This window comes from Callorhinchus milii, unplaced genomic scaffold, assembly GCF_018977255.1.
Source record: "Callorhinchus milii isolate IMCB2004 unplaced genomic scaffold, IMCB_Cmil_1.0 Scaffold18, whole genome shotgun sequence".
In the NCBI taxonomy this organism is placed as follows: Eukaryota; Metazoa; Chordata; class Chondrichthyes; order Chimaeriformes; family Callorhinchidae; genus Callorhinchus; species Callorhinchus milii.
Window position 1 is genome coordinate 1,091,675 of NW_024704759.1, and position 17,888 is coordinate 1,109,562.

At 48.6% G+C, this 17,888-nt stretch overlaps 1 protein-coding gene across 2 annotated transcripts; it reads right to left on the reverse strand.

The window, feature by feature from the left end:
• Positions 1 to 9,168: 9,168 nt before the first annotated feature.
• Positions 9,169 to 17,453, reverse strand: asip1 (agouti signaling protein 1). Of its 2 annotated transcripts, none has more exons than XM_042341846.1 (4): positions 17,318 to 17,453; positions 10,478 to 10,635; positions 10,090 to 10,160; positions 9,169 to 9,866 (listed from the first exon to the last, which is right to left on the reverse strand). In XM_042341846.1, exons 2-4 carry the CDS (start codon positions 10,617 to 10,619, stop codon positions 9,672 to 9,674), a joined length of 408 nt encoding a protein of 135 aa, XP_042197780.1. In that variant the 5' UTR covers positions 10,620 to 10,635; positions 17,318 to 17,453; the 3' UTR covers positions 9,169 to 9,671. The 2 variants fall into 2 exon arrangements, with proteins under 2 accessions (XP_042197780.1, XP_007907480.1); XM_007909289.2 differs by lacking the exon at positions 17,318 to 17,453 and adding an exon at positions 10,717 to 10,766.
• Positions 17,454 to 17,888: the final 435 nt, after the last annotated feature.

A 17,888-nucleotide genomic window follows, 5' to 3' on the forward strand; every position in this document is an offset into this window, starting at 1 on the left:
GTACATGATATAGCGCAGTGTCTGAGTGCTAAACCAATCTCTTCCCCGGCGATTAATGCAAATGTTTAAGTGCTTCCAAATTTGATGGGAATCGTGCATGTGCAATATAATGTGAACATTTGTTTTAGTGGGAGGGGATGGAGAAAAACAAGTGCATCAATGACCACAAAAGACCAGAGCAGGACCTGTTAATGTGTGAGATGAGTCTTGGAGGAAGAACCTGATTGCTTTCCTCTCCAAATTGTCCTTCACTCGCTCCCAACCTTCTACAGGGTAGAAACCAATGCGTCATCAGGAGGCGATGAAGCACAATGAATGGGGCAGAGGGGAAAAAGAAAATAGATATTTGTTAGGTTAGGTATCAAAGGATGTGGAGTCCTGTAGCTCAGTGTTTAGAGCACTGGCCTCACAAGCGAGAGACCTGGGTTCAATTCGCAGCAGGGCGAAATGTTGGGCAAATTTCCTTACTCCACACGCCTCAGTTTGCCTAACAATAAGTAGGAACCTGGTTGTTAGTTGATTGGCGGATTGCTTTTCCGGGGGTAATAATTCCTTAAAATAATGATAAATTGGTCACTTCAATCCACAACAGGTTTGGGACGCTGCTGTGTGCAATTGGCTGCAGCGTTTCGCCCACAAAATATAGTCAATTCATTTTACAGTGTATTCTGTGAAGAGCTTCAAAACGTCTCGAAGACGTGATAAGGCGCGGTATGAAATGCAAGGATTATTATAAAGCGGGTACTTGGAGTTCAGTTACAGATCAGCCGTGATCCTATAGAATGGTGGAACAGGCAGGCTCGAGAGGCTGAATGGCCTACTCCTGTCCCTAATAGTGTCACTGGGGGTGTAATAGGGCCATCTCTGTAACGTAACGTCCGGCCCACCACAGTGTGACCAGAAGAGAGAGCTACAAACTAAGCCACAAAACTGATAAAATACCACAGCACAACCCGGGCTGAGCACCTGTCCAGTATATTATCAGACATAGTGTGTAACCTACCATATTGTGGCTCACACAGACTTGTGACAGTGAAGTCGGGGGGGAAGGGGGTCTGTACGCTTTCTCAACAGAAAGCGTGGGAACGTGCGCGGGGGACAACAGACAGCTCTGGGGCGTATTTGCGGGAGGAGCATGTGCGGGAGAATGAAAAATTTGAGAGAGAGAGCCGAGCGTTGGGAAAGTGCACATGCGCTAATGTAGGATTAAAGCGGGAAAAGCGTGCGAGCGTCAGGCGCGAGGAGCCCAAGGTGAAACATACGCAGACACACACATACACAGTCTGACTGTACAGCAACAGCACACGCTTCAGATACTGTTCGGAGAAGCCGACAGTGGGAAAATGGTAAGAGAAGAAATTGTTGATTATAACAAAGTGTAATGGGGAGAACCACTTAAGAGCGCGTTCAAGAAGGTACCAAACTGCCTGGGACGCTATCCTGCGTCAGAGGCGCCATATAAATGCAATTTGTTGCCCAAGAATAATAAGAGGCACTTCAGAAACTGTTGAGGAAAGGAATTATCCTCTTTGGATAGTCCCTTCCTCAACAGTTGACATCCCAAGGTGTTGGTAGGTAAACAGGGGCTCCTTGGAGCTAACCTGGCTCCGAGGTGACATGTCAGAATCTAGCCAAACCATACAATTTGTGGCTATCTTGGTACGTCAGTTCCTGAGCCAGGCGGGTCCGCAGTATTCCAGAGCACTGCTGATGACAGCCCAGCCTGGGGGGAGGGAATCCTCCCACTCAGCTCCCGTCAACAACAACAACAAATTACATTAGTATTACGCCTTTCACATCGGGAGGATGTCCCAAGGTGCTGGACAGCAGAGGATTTGGATCCAAGCAGGGAGTTGGGATTAGGGGGAGTGGAGGGCAGGGAGGCGAGGGGTAGGAGGGTTGCTGAAGGCACAGTCGAAGAGGAGGGTCTTGAGACGGGCTTTGAAGGAGGCAAGGGAGGGAGCGAGGCGAAGGGACTGCGGGATGGAGTTCCAAAGGTTGGGGTCAGAGAGGCTGAAGGCCGAGCTGACGATGGTGGGGGCAGGCCAGGCGGAAGATGTGGAGCAGGCCAGAGCCAGCTGAGCGGAGGGAGCGGACAGCTTGACAGGTTAACCCTGCAAGCCAACGCTCTGACGGGTAAATAGTTCCTGTGAGAGAGTGAGTAGCAGCATGAACATGATGGAGAGATAGCAGGGGAATGGGATTAGAGTGGACAGCTCCAGTGGGGAAAAATGGTTCGAATGGCTTGCTTCTGTGCTGTAAATCTCTTGAGAACACTCCTCACTACTATTTGAACTACTCTGTCAGTCAAGATAAAGAAATGTAGTTTTTTAATCAGAAGAATTTTAAGCTTAAATTGTCCACAGATGAGGGCGAGAGCAAGTGTAACCAGTTATATGTGTAATATTAGTTGTGAAAGCTGGGGTCACATTGTGGGCTCTTCCAAATAGAGGAGTGTGGGGATTAGAGGTTTGAGTGACAATTAAATTAGATTGGAAACAGATGTCCACACCTGCATAATTTCAGCTCTCTCTCTGTCTCTCTCACTATAGCCAACCATTAAACAGTGATTTATTTAACTATTTTACCAGGTCATCTACTTCTTCTGAAATAACACAGTGTTGTCTAAATAACCTTTCTCACAGCAATTTTCTCTTTTCTGGCAATTTTTCTCCTGTTGTCTCAATTCCTCTTCCCTTTCTCTTCTCTCTCTATTCTCCTCTCCCCTTCACTCTGTTTTCTTCTCCCCTCTTCCCAGCACCTTGGGTCATCACCCTGACATGAAAGGCACTATATAAATGCAATTTGCTGATCCCCACTCCTTTCCCATCCAAAGGGTCCTCCAGCGAACTGTCACTGGAGAGTACCAGCATTGAGAAATGTGGATCATCATCTTACCCCAGGTGCTCTGACGTGCCCCCGGTTGAGTCAGTACTTTGGCGCAAACGGGTTTAACGTTGGCACCCTTGGAGAGAAACCCTCTCACTTCCAATAGTCACAGGATCACATGTAAAGTCAAAACACTTCAATAATTAATCAAGTGTAGTGACTGTAATCAAACAGACCAGGAACAATAACTCACTGACAGCCTTGTGAAAACCGATTTAATCTGGGGGATTGTTGTTGCACCCACCCACCCCCACCCCCTGTTCTGTTAATAAGTGACAATTGTGTTTGATCCAGTGCTATACCGTGCAGCTATTCGCACTAACTATAATTTATTGGAAGCATCGCCCTGGTATGTGGACAAGTGAGCCAGCAATGTGCCATGAGGCAATGCCCAATGGATCTGATTTTATGTGAATGGTAGATTTGGAGCAATGGCAGTCTGTTCATCGAGGAGGTAGAGAAGCACAGACCTCAGAACACGATTGAAGGCAATAAATGATGACACAAATGATTGAGCTGTTTCTTAAAAGAGTCCAGTGTCCTGACCTTTCCTGGTAACACGTTCAAGCTGTCAACTAACCACTGCGTGAAGAAATGTTTCCTGTCCTGATCTTACTTTGCTTACCCTGGTTTCTCTTGTCTTGTTGCCCTGGTTTTTCCCAAAGCATTGATCCAGGCTTACTTTCTTCAGTGTTAAATGGATATCCTAATGTTTGTTTCTGATTTACTGGAAGATTTAATCCATGGTTATTTGGCTTCTGAACTAAAGAACATTGGAGGAGAGTCCATTGGGACTTCAAATATCCGCAATCTGCTGATTCAAAACTCTCTGGTTCAAATCACTCTTTTTTGCCAATGGAAGATGCTTGGTTCATTGGCCTGGGACGGGGTCAATCTATAGCCTATGGTGATTCTCTATGAGCATTCTGACTGGGTTCACCATCAGATGTTTATGATTTATTTGTTTTTGATGTGAAGAAAAGTGGAAAGGAATTACTGGGTTGAGCTCCAGAACATCAAAGAGTTTGGTTTATGTGTATAAACGGATTTTATCTCTGAGGTGTAACAGAACCTGGGCCTGTCTTCAAATAAGTTGCAGGGTCTTGGATGAGGCAGAACATTGACACACAATTGCAGGCATGTTCGAACCAGCTGGAGTCTGTCAGGAGCTGTCAACACAAACGTAAATTAACGCCATCCAAAGGAGGCGCCTCGGCACGAGGGCAGATCAAGCAATTGAAAATAATGCAGATATCTTCAACAGTCTTTTGTTTATCTCAGCCCAGCATTGGCTTCAGTGTCACTGAACTAGCAAGGAATTGGGGGGAGAGGAGAGAACGTCAGCCAGGGTTTATCCCTTGGTATCTCATCGTGGGGTGTGATGTACAGTATAATAATGATCAAGCTCTGCCTGGTCACAGGGTAAGGTTGATGACTAGCAATGAGCAAATGACCAGAGAGCAAAGAGGAGTTTGCCAATAAACAGTCACTACACCTGACTGTGCTTGGCTGTCAAGTTCTCTGAAATGCTCCGACGTTATAAGGAGCTATAAATTACATCCTCTTTCCTCCACTGAAGAACCATGCTTCCCTGGCAGAGAGAGAGAGAGAAAGAGAGAGCGACATCAATAGATGTTCATATAAAAGTGATGAGGTATTTGATGGTGAGCTATACATTTCACTGTAAGTGCTCCTGACCACCACTCGCTTTTGATTCCATTGTGTCACAATGTGAAACATCTGCTGAGATTTCTCTCTTCTTCTGTTGCAAAAAAACAGGTCAAATAATTTGGATCCGAATCAACGTTTCTCAAGAGAAAGTAAAATTTTCCAAAATCCCATTAAGTGAACATCTTCAAAGAGTCTAAACTTAGCAGCAGGAGGAATTTCAGATCTCTGGGCTATATTTTTACCGCTGCCATTAAATTGTGGAGTGAAACTGACCTGAAAAGACAGTTAGTTAGTGATTACTTGTCATTTGTCAACTTGGTAGAAATGTGAATGACAGTGTTTATTAATAATAATAATCCTTGTGTTTGATAAAGGGTCGTATCACATCTTCAAGACGTCTCAAAGCGCTTCACAGAATATACTGAGCATACGAGCAGTAAGAGTGACCACAATCTTTATTTAAAACATTTTTTTTTTGAAGGGATTATCATCTCAGGAAAGCGATCCGACTAACAGCCGGGTTCCTACTTGCTGCTTGATAGGAGTGGAGTAAGGATAAGTGGAGACGTGTGGAGTAACGAAACTTGCTTACGGTTTCGCCCTTACATGTTTGTGGAGGGAGTGGGGTTAAACGCTGGAGATAAGGAGTGAGAGGTCAGAATAAGGCGCCATATCAAATGCAAGGATTATTGTTATTAAACCGTGGGCATGAGGGGAATGTGTGTGTTTTACTCCTTGGGCATCACCAACTGGACGCAAGTCTCCTCTGCAGCCCAAAATGTTTCCTGTGAAACATTTCTTGTCTGGTGACATGACCGAGATTGTGGCAGAGAGAAGTGTGTTAGCTCCTCTGTTAGCTCCTCCTCATCAAAGTAATGTACCGAATGTCAAAAAAAATTACCAAATTGTTGTCCAGGAACAGCTCAACTCACACAAAGAAGTGACATTGACAATCCCTGTCCCTAATGAATTAATAATTGTCCATAATTATGGTAGGGAATCATTAAAGAACCAGAGGCATTAGAAGTATTGCAAATTCCGCACCCCCCACCCCACCCTACCCCATTGCCTCCCACCACACTGTACCAAGGAATAGGATGGGAAGCCACCAGACAGGTGCCATCCGTTCCTCAACTGCCGATGTATCAATCTGCCCAGCGCCTGTTGTTAGGGTGATTGAGATAGAATCCAGGCACCAGCTGGTGGAGCCAAGGCACTTGGCACATGCGAAGGGCGATGACATGGTTTGGCTTCGTCCAACACCTGCACTCTCAGATAATCAACCCTGTTCTGCTAAGGTATGCAGGGATGCTGTGGACTCCTGCCATCAGCTCACACATCTCTAATCAATGCTAACCAGAACCATACACGGCATGAAAGTCTCATTGTGCTCCAAGTTTCTGCTGGTCCATTTTAGGAGTGTATTTATCCAGGGACTCTTGAGCAACTGCCCTCATTTCTTGACGGGACTGGACAGGACTGAAACAGGATGGACAACTGATGGATGGATACTTTCGTAACCACTTCAAGATGCCTGGAGAGATCTTAAACCTTGGGACTTCACATCGACTAGCAATGCAATGAACACTACAGAGAGAGTCTCTCGACTCATCAATATCTGACAGAGAGGTCCCTGAACAGTGCCAGTCTGGATCGCGCTCAGGCCCAGAAGGTCATGGGTTCAAAAGAAGGAGAAGGTTGACAACTAACTTCAACTCCTCTCACAATCTCTCTCCCCCATCACATGGGGCCTGACTGAAGTGGAAGAAAATAGAAGGAAAGAATCTAATTGGCAGCCGGCCATGGAATCCTAGTGCTGGTACACAGTGTAAGGGGTGAAGTATTGAACCTACCAGCCGTACACTGCAACCCATTCCTTGCTTGGCATCGAAATCACCTCTTGATATTCAAAGAAAGGCAAAGAGATAATTTGGCACCTCACACTGACCCGCTGACAACGGACTTTTTTTCCCCACCCTCCGCTCAAAACAAAGCTGGATTGACTTGAAGCAAAATGGCATTTAAACTCTAAATATAGTCCAGCAAAATGGGGCTGTGCTGGAGTGCAGTCCAGACTCGCGGAGTATGAACTGGGATTTAAATAAATACAAGAAACTTGTCTCCTCATGCGAGCAACAATTCAATCTCTGAAACGATCCCAATAGGTTTCACTCCCCAGCACTGAAGGAAGGGAAACGGGGTGTGGGTGAGAGAGTAACATTTAAATATCACAGAGACAATAAAGGCTTATGATTAAAAACAAGGTATCCATCAGTTAGTTTTTAAAAAATCATCCTGGTTTGATGTGAATCTGCTTTATTTTAAATGTGGTTTGTCTCAGTGAGATGTTAAACCCAACTCCCTGTCTGTGCACTACTGACAGGGACATTAACAATCCTGCGGGGGGCTTGGAAAAGAGAAGGGAGTTTCTCTTTCTCCAGTGTCCAAGCCCGTAATCTCCCAAATGAAATCCATCACTCACTTCATGGCTGTCTGTGAGATATCGTGTTGTCAAATTGGCTGCCAAACGATCAGTACACTTTAAGGAATATCCTGTGAAGTGCTTTGAGATGTCTTGATGAGGTGATAAGCTGCTGTATTCTACATGAGAATAGATAATAGAATGAGGCGAGATAAGGAAAAGCTATTTCCGCTGGTAGGTGTGTCTGTGACCCGCGGTCACAGTCTTAAGATATCTACCAAAAGAAGCAGAGGGGAGGTTAGAAGAATTTTTTTCCTCAGCGAGTTGTTGGAATTTGGAATGATCCGCCCGAAAGGGCAGTGAAGTCCGATTCGATAACAGCTTTTAAGAGAGAACTGGATAGGTATCTGGAGAAGACGGGTTTGCAGGGTTATGGGGAGAAAGCTGGTGATTGGGGTTAGTGAAAGTGACGCTCTGTCAAAGAGCCGCACAGACTCGATGGGCCGAATGGCCTCCTTCTGTGCCGTAACATTCTATGAATCTATGTATCTATGAATTTGAGGATTATTATTAATGGAAACGATGCTGTTCTGCTGGTGGGCTCTGATTCGCGTATTCGCAGCTCTGCCTCGGCTGCCTCTGGAGGCAGGGAAGCTGCCACAGCGAGAAACAGACAGAAAGGCGGAAAGGGAAGCGGGCGGCCAAGAGGCTCGTGAGGACACGTGCCTCTGCTGGAGGGGTTCCCCCCCGGTGACAGTTATCAGTGACTGATGACTATGAATGTTGATTAGTTGTTGCGTGAGCTTGGATAATAATGGTCCTTGCATTTGATGTAGCGCCTTATGTCATCTTCGAAACGTCTCAAAGCGCTTCACAGGATATATTGTAGAGTGAATTGATTATATTTTGATTTACAGGACACGTAAATTAAAACACTGTCTGACAACAAATCTCTCTGATTTATGAATTTGTTTATTTAAGATACAGTAAGTTGCAATCACCTCACGGTTGAAGGCAGTTATTTATTGCAATATATAAAGTGAAAGCAGATAATCATACGAGCAAAAACGACTGATTCACAAGATTTTTATACCAAAGTACCCGGGCAGAGCGCGGACACTGGTCTACACTAACAGTGTGGGAACGAGTTCCCAGCAATGTGCTGGAGATGTGAGCTGGGGATGTGTGGTGCCTTCCCACTGAACATTATAGTCTAAGACACTTTGCAGTTTCACCCTGTGTCTCCCGCATTGCTCCTCTCTCCTCCTCTCCACTCACCCCTTCCTCACACCTCCAATTTTTTTCATTTTAATTATGGATTGAGGGCACTGCTGTACCCAGTCAGCCAGTGAGCCAGACAAACAGACAGCCAAATTACTCCGTGACCAGTCTCTTATAATGCACCAAATAATGAGTCGAGTTTTACTCCACATAAATACAAAAATACATAAATATAAAAATAGCCTTGTAATTTATCGATACACGTTAACCAATAATAAGCTGTTGCATACAAAATATAATAACGTGGAAGCTTCTGGAATGTTTGCAATGTGCTGGGTTCTCTTGATTTATGCCTTTTTTATTTTAAATAATGTTGGCTTGAAAATTTGCAGCATTCCCATTATGTATTCCTCATTATAATTCTTGAGCACTAAAAATTTCACCCCAATGTTGCACCCGGTGTCCCTTTCAGGAACTGTGGTATGGACTGAGCTTGGTGGGCCCTCGGTTTGATAATAATAGTAATAAAAATAATAATCCTTGCATTTGATATAGCGCTTTTCACGTCTTCTAGACGTCTCAAAGCGCTTCACAGATTATACTGTAAAGTGAATTGACTGTATATTTGTGGGCAAAAAGCGGCAGCCAATTGCACACAGCAATGTCCCACAAACAGTTGTGGATTGAAGTGACTTATTTATTAGTTTTTTTATGTGTAATAAAAATAGGCCTCATGCAGCACGATTCACATTGGGAGGACTTCTCAAAGCGCTTCACAGGATTTTACTGGAAAGTGCAGTGGATGTATTTTGTAGGTGTGACTCTGTGGGGATAATTGATTTGCCAACAGGCTGGAAAATCAGGCAATAGGGTTCTCAAATCTGTACCATTTCTTCACAAAATTCTCCATAAGAAATATGTAATTATCCCATTGCTAAAACGTCAAGAAAATAGGAGGGGAGGGGAGAGGTTGATACAATTTAATCCAGGGGTTTAGGAGAGTTATTCATTGAATTACGGATCTTGGGGATGAATTACAGGCTGTTAATAGCGTTTGATAGTACATTAGTGCATGGACTCCCCAATCCAATGATTACAGCGATCGAGAGTTTCTGGGTTTGGGTATAATAATAGGACAAGGGACGGACAGAGAGAGAGAAACACACACAGATAGCCGGAAAATTCTCCAATCCAATCCCGGCTTCTGCAATTAACAACAGATTTAGCAATTTTCCGATAACTCTGTGCCATGTCGAATTTTGAGGCTTAAAAAAAATGGTACCTCAGCCTCAGTCAGGCTGGTTAGAACTTGGCTGAAAACTTCCTAAAATATCCAATTGGAAACCCCCATCATCCAAATCGGGCCACAATGGAACCCACCCCCCAAAAAAATACAATATACCCTCAATTTGGTTATTAACACTCCTTCTTCAAAGCCCCCAACCCACCCACTGAACACTGATCACGCCTATGTTCTGTCCAGGCACTTTGGGTTGAGTTTCCGGCAGTAGCAGACAGTGTTGAAGAATCGGCAGTGACAGAAGGCGCAGGGATGGCAGCAGGGGGGCGAGGGGGGCAGGCACATCCCCCACAGCTTCACACACTGTCCTTGGGCCTTCGGCCTCTTCGCCCTGTGAACCACCGCGATTCCGTTGTTCTGTGTCTGTTGAAATAAACACAAGGTCACTGTCCAGGCAGTGTTCATGCTCATCTCTCTCAAACCTCCAGCCCTCGCCATTGATTTCACTCCCTCTGCCCATCCGTCACTATTGCCTGCCTCTCCATCCGTACCTTGCCACCCAAACTCCTTGGTCCTTGTCTGGCTCTTCCTACACCAGCCCCCTCCCCCAACACCCCACACTCTGTCTGATTTCTGTTAAACTTACTTTTCTGTTCTGGTTGGCATTCTGTTTGTCATTTTCCCTCCTGATGTTTCGTATTCTGGCCTTTGGCAATTCTGAAAGGAATGTACAGGTTTAGGTAATTTTCTGAGGCTCCAGTGCAGAGCTGGGGGGTGGGGGAGAAGGGGGCATTGTCGGAGGCATCATGCTTCAGGTGAGACGTTAAAGCAAGCTCCCCCGCCCCTCTCAGTGCTATGTTCAGCTGGACGTAAAAGAGCCCACAGCACTATTGGGAGTTTCTCTGCTCGACTGTGAGCTCAAAGTCCCTGACATGGGACTCAAACCCACAATCTTCTGACTATGGAAGCGCGAGAGACACTGACTGAGCCCGTCTGAGACTTGTGCACACAGGAGGGCCGAGCCAGGGACTGACCTACTATGGAGATGCCGGTGTGCTCGTCTGTGGAGAGGCTTTGCTGATCATCGGATTTCTTTTCTTCCAGGACCAGATGTGAATAGACGAGGAGGCAGCAGGTACAGTGTAGAATCCAGGAATAACACAACGGCCGGGCCATCGGACCTCCCAGAGACCTGCACGAGAAGGCAAGACGGTGATGGGGGGAGGGGGATTTACATTTAGAGCTACTATTCATTGTCAATGGGAAATGTTACCTTTTTATCAACATCTTGGGGTCCATTTTGCGCTATTTCTTAATGTGTTTCTAAATTAAGAAATCCGGAACTCTGCAACTCGGATGCAAGGGAACACCGCTCCGACTTGATCTGTCTCCAGAGCGGATCCTTCAAACCAAGGGAGTGTCCCGCTCAGATCTCTTAGTTGAAAAACTCCAGTTTTAATTGATTCCCGTCCTGTGAATTGGCCTCAGTCTGTATCACGATTAGTTTGGTGAAAACTGCGACTTAAAATATTTCCACGCAATTCACCCCCATGTGCCCCCTCCACCCCTGCTCCGCAAGCACAGATCTTGCAGCTTATCGGAGAAGTATTGACGCTGGTTACAAGGCCGGTAGCTGCGGGGAGCTGTCCAGCCCCCAAAAGCTTCTGCTCTGTAGCAGTTAATGAACGTCTGCTCTGTCACAGGCTTATTTATGCTCCTATCGTTAATTTTTACCAGCTCCCTGACTCTCCCCACCCCCCACTCAGCGACAACAACTGACATTTATAAAGCGCTCTTCACGGAAGGTCGCGTCCCAAAGCCAACAACGGATTGCTGGAAAGACAATAAGTCACAGAAAGGTGCTTGGAGTGTGCAGGACTCAACCACACTAACATCAGTGAGACTCACAGCTGGCAATTAGGAGAGGCTACGCGAAGCAAGGAATGTTCACACTAAGGCAGAGGAGTTTTTGGGGGAAGCGTTACTGACATATTCAAGATCCCAATGGGAAGAGATAGACTGAGCCCCAACGACACAGACTCTGCCACCAGGGGGCGTAGGTTCAAGCTCAGGACTGTACACAGAGAAAGCGGAGTGTGGGGAAGAGAGGCAGATTTTGTCAGCAACTCCGGGAGTATTAAATAGGTCACTATATAAATACCAGTTGTTGTTGTAAACACGGAAAGAGAGAGAGAGAGAGCACTCAGGGGCGGGTCCAATGGTGCAATCTTCCCAGGATTAGGATGTGTGTATGGGGTGGGGGGCAGCTGGGTGGGGAGAGGTCAGGATCCAGTGTGACTCCTTTACAGTAGAGCGACCTGCTGACTGACACTCACTGCTCAGGCTCACACAGCAATAATGGCCACTCAAGGCAGGGGGTACGGAGGGCAACAACAAGAAGTTGTATTTACACAGTGCGCCTCACGCAGGTTAGCCTCCCAGAGCCCTTGACAGTGGCGGAGCACGACGCCAAGCCGGGGAAGTAACCATAGGCACGATCGAAGAAAAGAAGGGGCAAGAAGGGATAGAGGAAGAATGTTCCAGAGTTTCAGGGAAGTCAGCACCCCAGAGAGGAGGCCAGGTCGGGGGCAGAGAGACATGTGCCAGTGGGAAGAAAAATCAGAATATAATTGAACATATTATTTTAACAAATTCCTTTTTCTGATGACCGCTGTGGATCACAGCGGTGTTCTCTGCTGCTGAATATCTTGTGTTTCAGTGATATTTAGCTGAGTTATTGCTTACATTTTTAAAACTGAACTCCTTGCTTTCAGGAAACCCAGCACCAGGCACTCTGTCAATAATAATAACATGTTCAGAACCCCCCCCCACCCCCCCCACCCCGATGGGAGAGTGCTTGAGATCTGATTGTAGGTTGTGAGCTTTCCAGATACGCTTAGAGCCTCCTGCTGCTTGTGGTTATTTGAATGAGATTCCAGCTTTCTCTTGGCTTGTTAATAGCCTTGAAATTGCTCTATTTAATAGCTTATGACCGTTCTCCATCGAGGGCTCGCTCTCCGCAACACCGAGCAGCTTTTAACAAGGTTCATGATCCCGGGCTGCTGCACACAGCACTGATGAGTAACTGGTTATTTGGGGGACAAAAGGCCCTTTCACTTGGTTGTTGTCCTGAGACCTGCCTGAACTTCTACCTACGCTTAGCGTAATAATAATAATAATCATAATAATAATAATAAGCAGCTTCCTTTTTAAGAAAACCAACTTCCAAATTGAGACTGAATTTAAGAATTTTAATAACTGGTCTGTCAAGCTGAGACTAGATGGAGGTTCAGGACCTTTAGGTTAAAAAGCTCCAAACTCCAGATTTAATAAGACAAATGCGGAGTGAATAAATAATAATAATCCTTGAATTTTGATATAGCGCTTTTCACATCTTCCAGACGTCTCAAAGCACTTCACGAAGTATACTGTAAAGTGAATTGACTGCATATTTTGTGGGCAAAATGCAGCAGCCAATTGCGCACAGCAGTCACCCACAAACAGTCGTGACTTGAGTGACCAAAGTTTTTTTTAAAAATTGAAGGGAGTGTTACTCCCAGAAAAGCGATCCACCAATCGACTAACAATCAGGTTCTTACTTACTACTAGGTAAACAGAGGCGTGTGGAGTAAGGAAACTTGCCCAACGTTTCGCCCCCTGCCCGGGAATCAAACCCAGGTCCACTACGCTTGCTAGTGCTCTAACCACTGAGCTACAGGGTTCCACAGCATGAATAAAGCAGCATGGCTCTGGTTTCCGAACTCTGCTAGAAGTTGTGACATTGGCTGAACCTCCGGGAACATGGCTCGCCTCCGCCCCAGTGTTTAATAATGCTCGCGCTGCTCCCACTCGCTGATTGATAACTTTGCCTGTGTGCCTCAGTTCGCTACAGCAACCAAGTTTACTAAACTCAGGAGACTGTATAACAGCCAAGTTTTTTTGAGACAAAAACTTGGCATCAGGCAACAATTTGAAAATAGTTGTGCTCTGCTGTTCTGCGGTGCACCAAAGTGGAGCTAACTGTTGAACACAGAGGAGGTTTCCTCACTGTCAGCGAGTGTCTCACTGACAGTGAGAATATCTCACTTATACCCTCCCTCTTAAGATGATCACAAAGTTCTGCTGAACATGAATTGCCTTCAAAAAGCAAAGTAAGAGTTTAAACCCAGGTTGGAAAGGAGAGTGTGTGAAGGTTCACAGTCTCAACAGTTGGTGTGATTGTCTTTGCGGAATATCCCTTCAATAATAATAATAGTCCTTGCTTTTTATATAGCGTCTTATCAGGTCACCAAAACACCCTCTCAAAGCGCTTCACAAGATGTAAAGTGTAGTGACTGTCTGGTAGGCCAATTAAATAGTTGTTCTGTGACTCAAAGCGCAGCCGAGATCCCCGAAAACCTGCGCTAGAGAGATCTGTGCTCCGGAGTGAATCTCTGTGAAGCACTTTAAGAAGTCTTAACAAAGTGACAAGGCGCTATATCAAATGCAAAGATTATTATTATCTCACTACAAACCTGTGGCTGTGATTTAAATCTCAATGTGCCAGGAATCACCCAGCAATTACTTATATCAATTACATTATCAATGAAACATGGGGAGGGCTGTTACAGACAATATTGACCTGTAATCAGCCCAGGGCCGCCTGTGAGCTGTCAGTTGGCACCTCTGATCATTACTGAGCTGCCAGAGGCAGAGTCGGTCATTTAAAATCTTGACAGATGTACAGCGATGTTCCGGTGCCAATCTTTGATCCCGAACATTAAACCTTCAATGTTACCAAACAGAGAATACAGACCTCCCCAACGCGGCCGCTCTCTCTCTCTCTCTCTCTCTCTCTCTCTCCCTCGCAGTGGTTTTCTGATCCACCCGTTCACGTAGAGCTGTTCACAGCCCCGACAGGGAGCGAATGGTCGCTTTTTTGCAGCGCATTTTAAGATGTTAATTTGTGTTCTTTTCCGAGTGCACTGCGAACCATGTGCCCCTGACACAGCACCCACACCCACTCACCCTCCTGACACAGCACCCACACCCACTCACCCTCCCGACACAGCACCCACACCCACTCACCCTCCTGACACAGCACCCACACCCACTCACCCTCCTGACACAGCACCCACACCCACTCACCCTCCTGACACAGCACCCACACCCACTCACCCTCCTGACACAGCACCCACACCCACTCACCCTCCCGACACAGCACCCACACCCACTCACCCTCCTGACACAGCACCCACACCCACTCACCCTCCCGACACAGCACCCACACCCACTCACCCTCCTGACACAGCACCCACACCCACTCACCCTCCTGACACAGCACCCACACCCACTCACCCTCCCGACACAGCACCCACACCCACTCACCCTCCCGACACAGCACCCACACCCACTCACCCTCCTGACACAGCACCCACACCCACTCACCCTCCCCACACAGCACCCACACCCACTCACCCTCCTGACACAGCACCCACACCCACTCACCCTCTGACACAGCACCCACACCCACTCACCCTCCTGACACAGCACCCACACCCACTCACCCTCCGACACAGCACCCACACCCACTCACCCTCCCGACACAGCACCCACACCCACTCACCCTCCTGACACAGCACCCACACCCACTCACCCTCCTGACACAGCACCCACACCCACTCACCCTCCCCACACAGCACCCACACCCACTCACCCTCCTGACACAGCACCCACACCCACTCACCCTCCTGACACAGCACCAACACCCACTCACCCTCCCGACACAGCACCCACACCCACTCACCCTCTGACACAGCACCCACACCCACTCACCCTCCCGACACAGCACCCACACCCACTCACCCTCCCGACACAGCACCCACACCCACTCACCCTCCCGACACAGCACCCACACCCACTCACCCTCCTGACACAGCACCCACACCCACTCACCCTCCCGACACAGCACCCGCACCCACTCACCCTCCTGACACAGCACCCACACCCACTCACCCTCCACACACAGCACCCACACCCACTCACCCTCCCCACACAGCACCCGCACCCACTCACCCTCTGACACAGCACCCACACCCACTCACCCTCCTGACACAGCACCCACACCCACTCACCCTCCCGACACAGCACCCACACCCACTCACCTGACCCCAGACAGCAAGAGGATGGCAAAGACAGACAGAGAGAGTGGGAGACACACAGAGACACAGAGTGCGAGACAGAGAGGGACGTGGTTGCCAGACTCTTGAATCCTTCCCCCTGACCCCCTCAAACTTTCTCGGGACTGTACAATAAATGCCCTTCTCCACCAGGAGGAGAGTCATCACATCCACATTAACGCTCCTATTCCACATTCCTCAATGAACCTTTCAAACACGATCCTTAGAGATTTGAGATCAACTGTTGCAACGATCTACAATAATAATAATATGAATAATATTATTCCGCTGTGTGTGTGTGTGTGGGGGGGTGGGGGGGGGGGGGGGGTTGGGGGGGCTCTGTCTGTCTAACAATTTGCATTTGATCTTCACCTCCTCATCCCAGAGAGAGGAATAAACAACTCCCAACGGGAAACACAACCAACATCAATCAGATAAATTGACCCCCTTTCCCCCTCTCCCCCTCTCCCCCGCCTCTCCTCCTCTCCCCCTCTCCTCCTCTCCCCCTCTCCCCCTCTCTCCCCTCTCTCCCCTCTCCTCCTCTCCCCCTCTCTCCCCTCTCTCCCCTCTCCCCCTCTCCCCTCTCCCCCTCTCCCCCTCTCCCCTCTCTCCCCCCCTCTCCCCTCTCTCCCCCTCTCTCCCCCTCTCCCCTCTCCCCTCTCCCCACACAATCGCTCGGAGTGTCCGGAGCACTTTCGGAGAGTGAAAGATGAGAAATGACTCCAACTCTTCAAAGTTAAACTGCTAATAAAAGTGTAAGAAGTTATAAAAGTTCTGAGCGCCGACCTTTCCCCGAGGAGTTGCAGTGGGGACTGAGGATCCGGAGACAGAGACTCCCTCTTCCCCCAAAAACACACACAGACGATCCGATTTCACACTCAACCGCAAAACTCTTCCCCCAAATAAAGCAAAGAAATCAGAATCTCCTCCGCGAAGAGTGCAGTGAGTGAGTGAGTGAGAGAGAGAGAGAGAGTGAGAGTGAGAGAGAGAGAGTGAGAGAGTGGTTTAGTTATGGGGTTAGTGAGTGAGAGAGAGAGTGAGTGGGAGAGAGAGAGAGTGAGTGAGAGAGTGAGAGAGAGTGGTTTAGTTACGGGGTTAGTGAGTGAGAGAGAGAGTGAGTGGGAGAGAGAGAGAGTGAGTGAGAGAGTGAGAGAGAGTGGTTTAGTTACGGGGTTAGTGAGTGAGAGAGTAAGTGAGAGAGAGTGGTTTAGTTACGGGGTTAGTGAGTGAGAGAGAGAGTGAGTGGGAGAGAGAGAGAGTGAGTGAGAGAGTGAGTGAGAGTGGTTTAGTTACGGGGTTAGTGAGTGAGAGAGAGAGAGTGAGTGGGTTACTTATTGGGGAGTGAGTGGGTTATTTACAGTGGATAACGGTCCGGTGTGGGTGTGGGAGTGGGAGTGGGTGTGGGAGTGGGAGTGAGTGTGGGTGTGGGAGTGGGAGTGGGTGTGGGTGTGGGAGTGGGAGTGGGTGTGGGAGTGGGTGTGGGTGTGGGTGTGGGTGTGGGAGTGGGAGTGGGAGTGGGAGTGGGAGTGGGTGTGGGTGTGGGAGTGGGTGTGGGAGTGGGAGTGGGTGTGGGTGTGGGAGTGGGAGTGGGTGTGGGTGTGGGAGTGGGTGTGGGTGTGGGTGTGGGTGTGGGAGTGGGTGTGGGTGTGGGAGTGGGAGTGGGTGTGGGAGTGGGTCCGGGACGGGACGGGACGGGACGGTCAGGTCAGCACTTACCGGGTTTGCTCACTCACTCTGTGCTCTCCGGTGGCGGTGAGAGCTGAGGTCTGACTCTGCCCGCGGCCACTCTCTCCCTTTAATGTAGCAGTGAAACCTCTGGCAGGGGCTTAAATAAGGACTTTCTCCCCCCCCGCACCCCCTCCCCCTCCCCCCCCTCTCCCCTCCCCCTCCCCCCCCTCTCCCCCCCTCTCCCCCTCCCCCCCCCTCCCCCCCCTCTCCCCCTCTCCCCCCCCTCTCCCCCTCTCCCCCTCCCCCCCCCCCTCTCCCCCTCCCCCTACCCCCCCCCTCTCCCCCCCCTCTCCCCCTCCCCCTCCCCCCCCCTCTCCCCCCCTCTCCCCCTCCCCCTCCCGCCCCCCTCTCCCCCCCCTCTCCCCCTCCCCCTCCCGCCCCCCTCTCCCCCCCCCTCCCCCTCCCGCCCCCTCTCCTCCCCCTCTCCCCCACTCTCCCCTCCTCCCTCCCTCCCTCTCTCTCTCTCTCCCCATCATGTATAATGGACCGCCGCTCTGACTCTCTCTCTCTCTCTCTCTGAGTGTTGGCAAAGCTCAAATACTCACATCATCTTTGCGGA

What these genes read in the sequence shown, in the direction of transcription:
- asip1 (XM_007909289.2), bottom strand. Translation starts at nt 10,742, where the DNA reads ATGGACCCCAAGATGTTGATAAAAAG. An exon ending in CCCAAGATGTTGATAAAAAG is followed by an intron (nt 10,636 to 10,716) that starts GTAACATTTCCC and finishes CTTCTCGTGCAG; the next exon opens with GTCTCTGGGAGGTCCGATGG. An exon ending in ATGCCAACCAGAACAGAAAA is followed by an intron (nt 9,867 to 10,089) that starts GTAAGTTTAACA and finishes TTATTTCAACAG; the next exon opens with ACACAGAACAACGGAATCGC.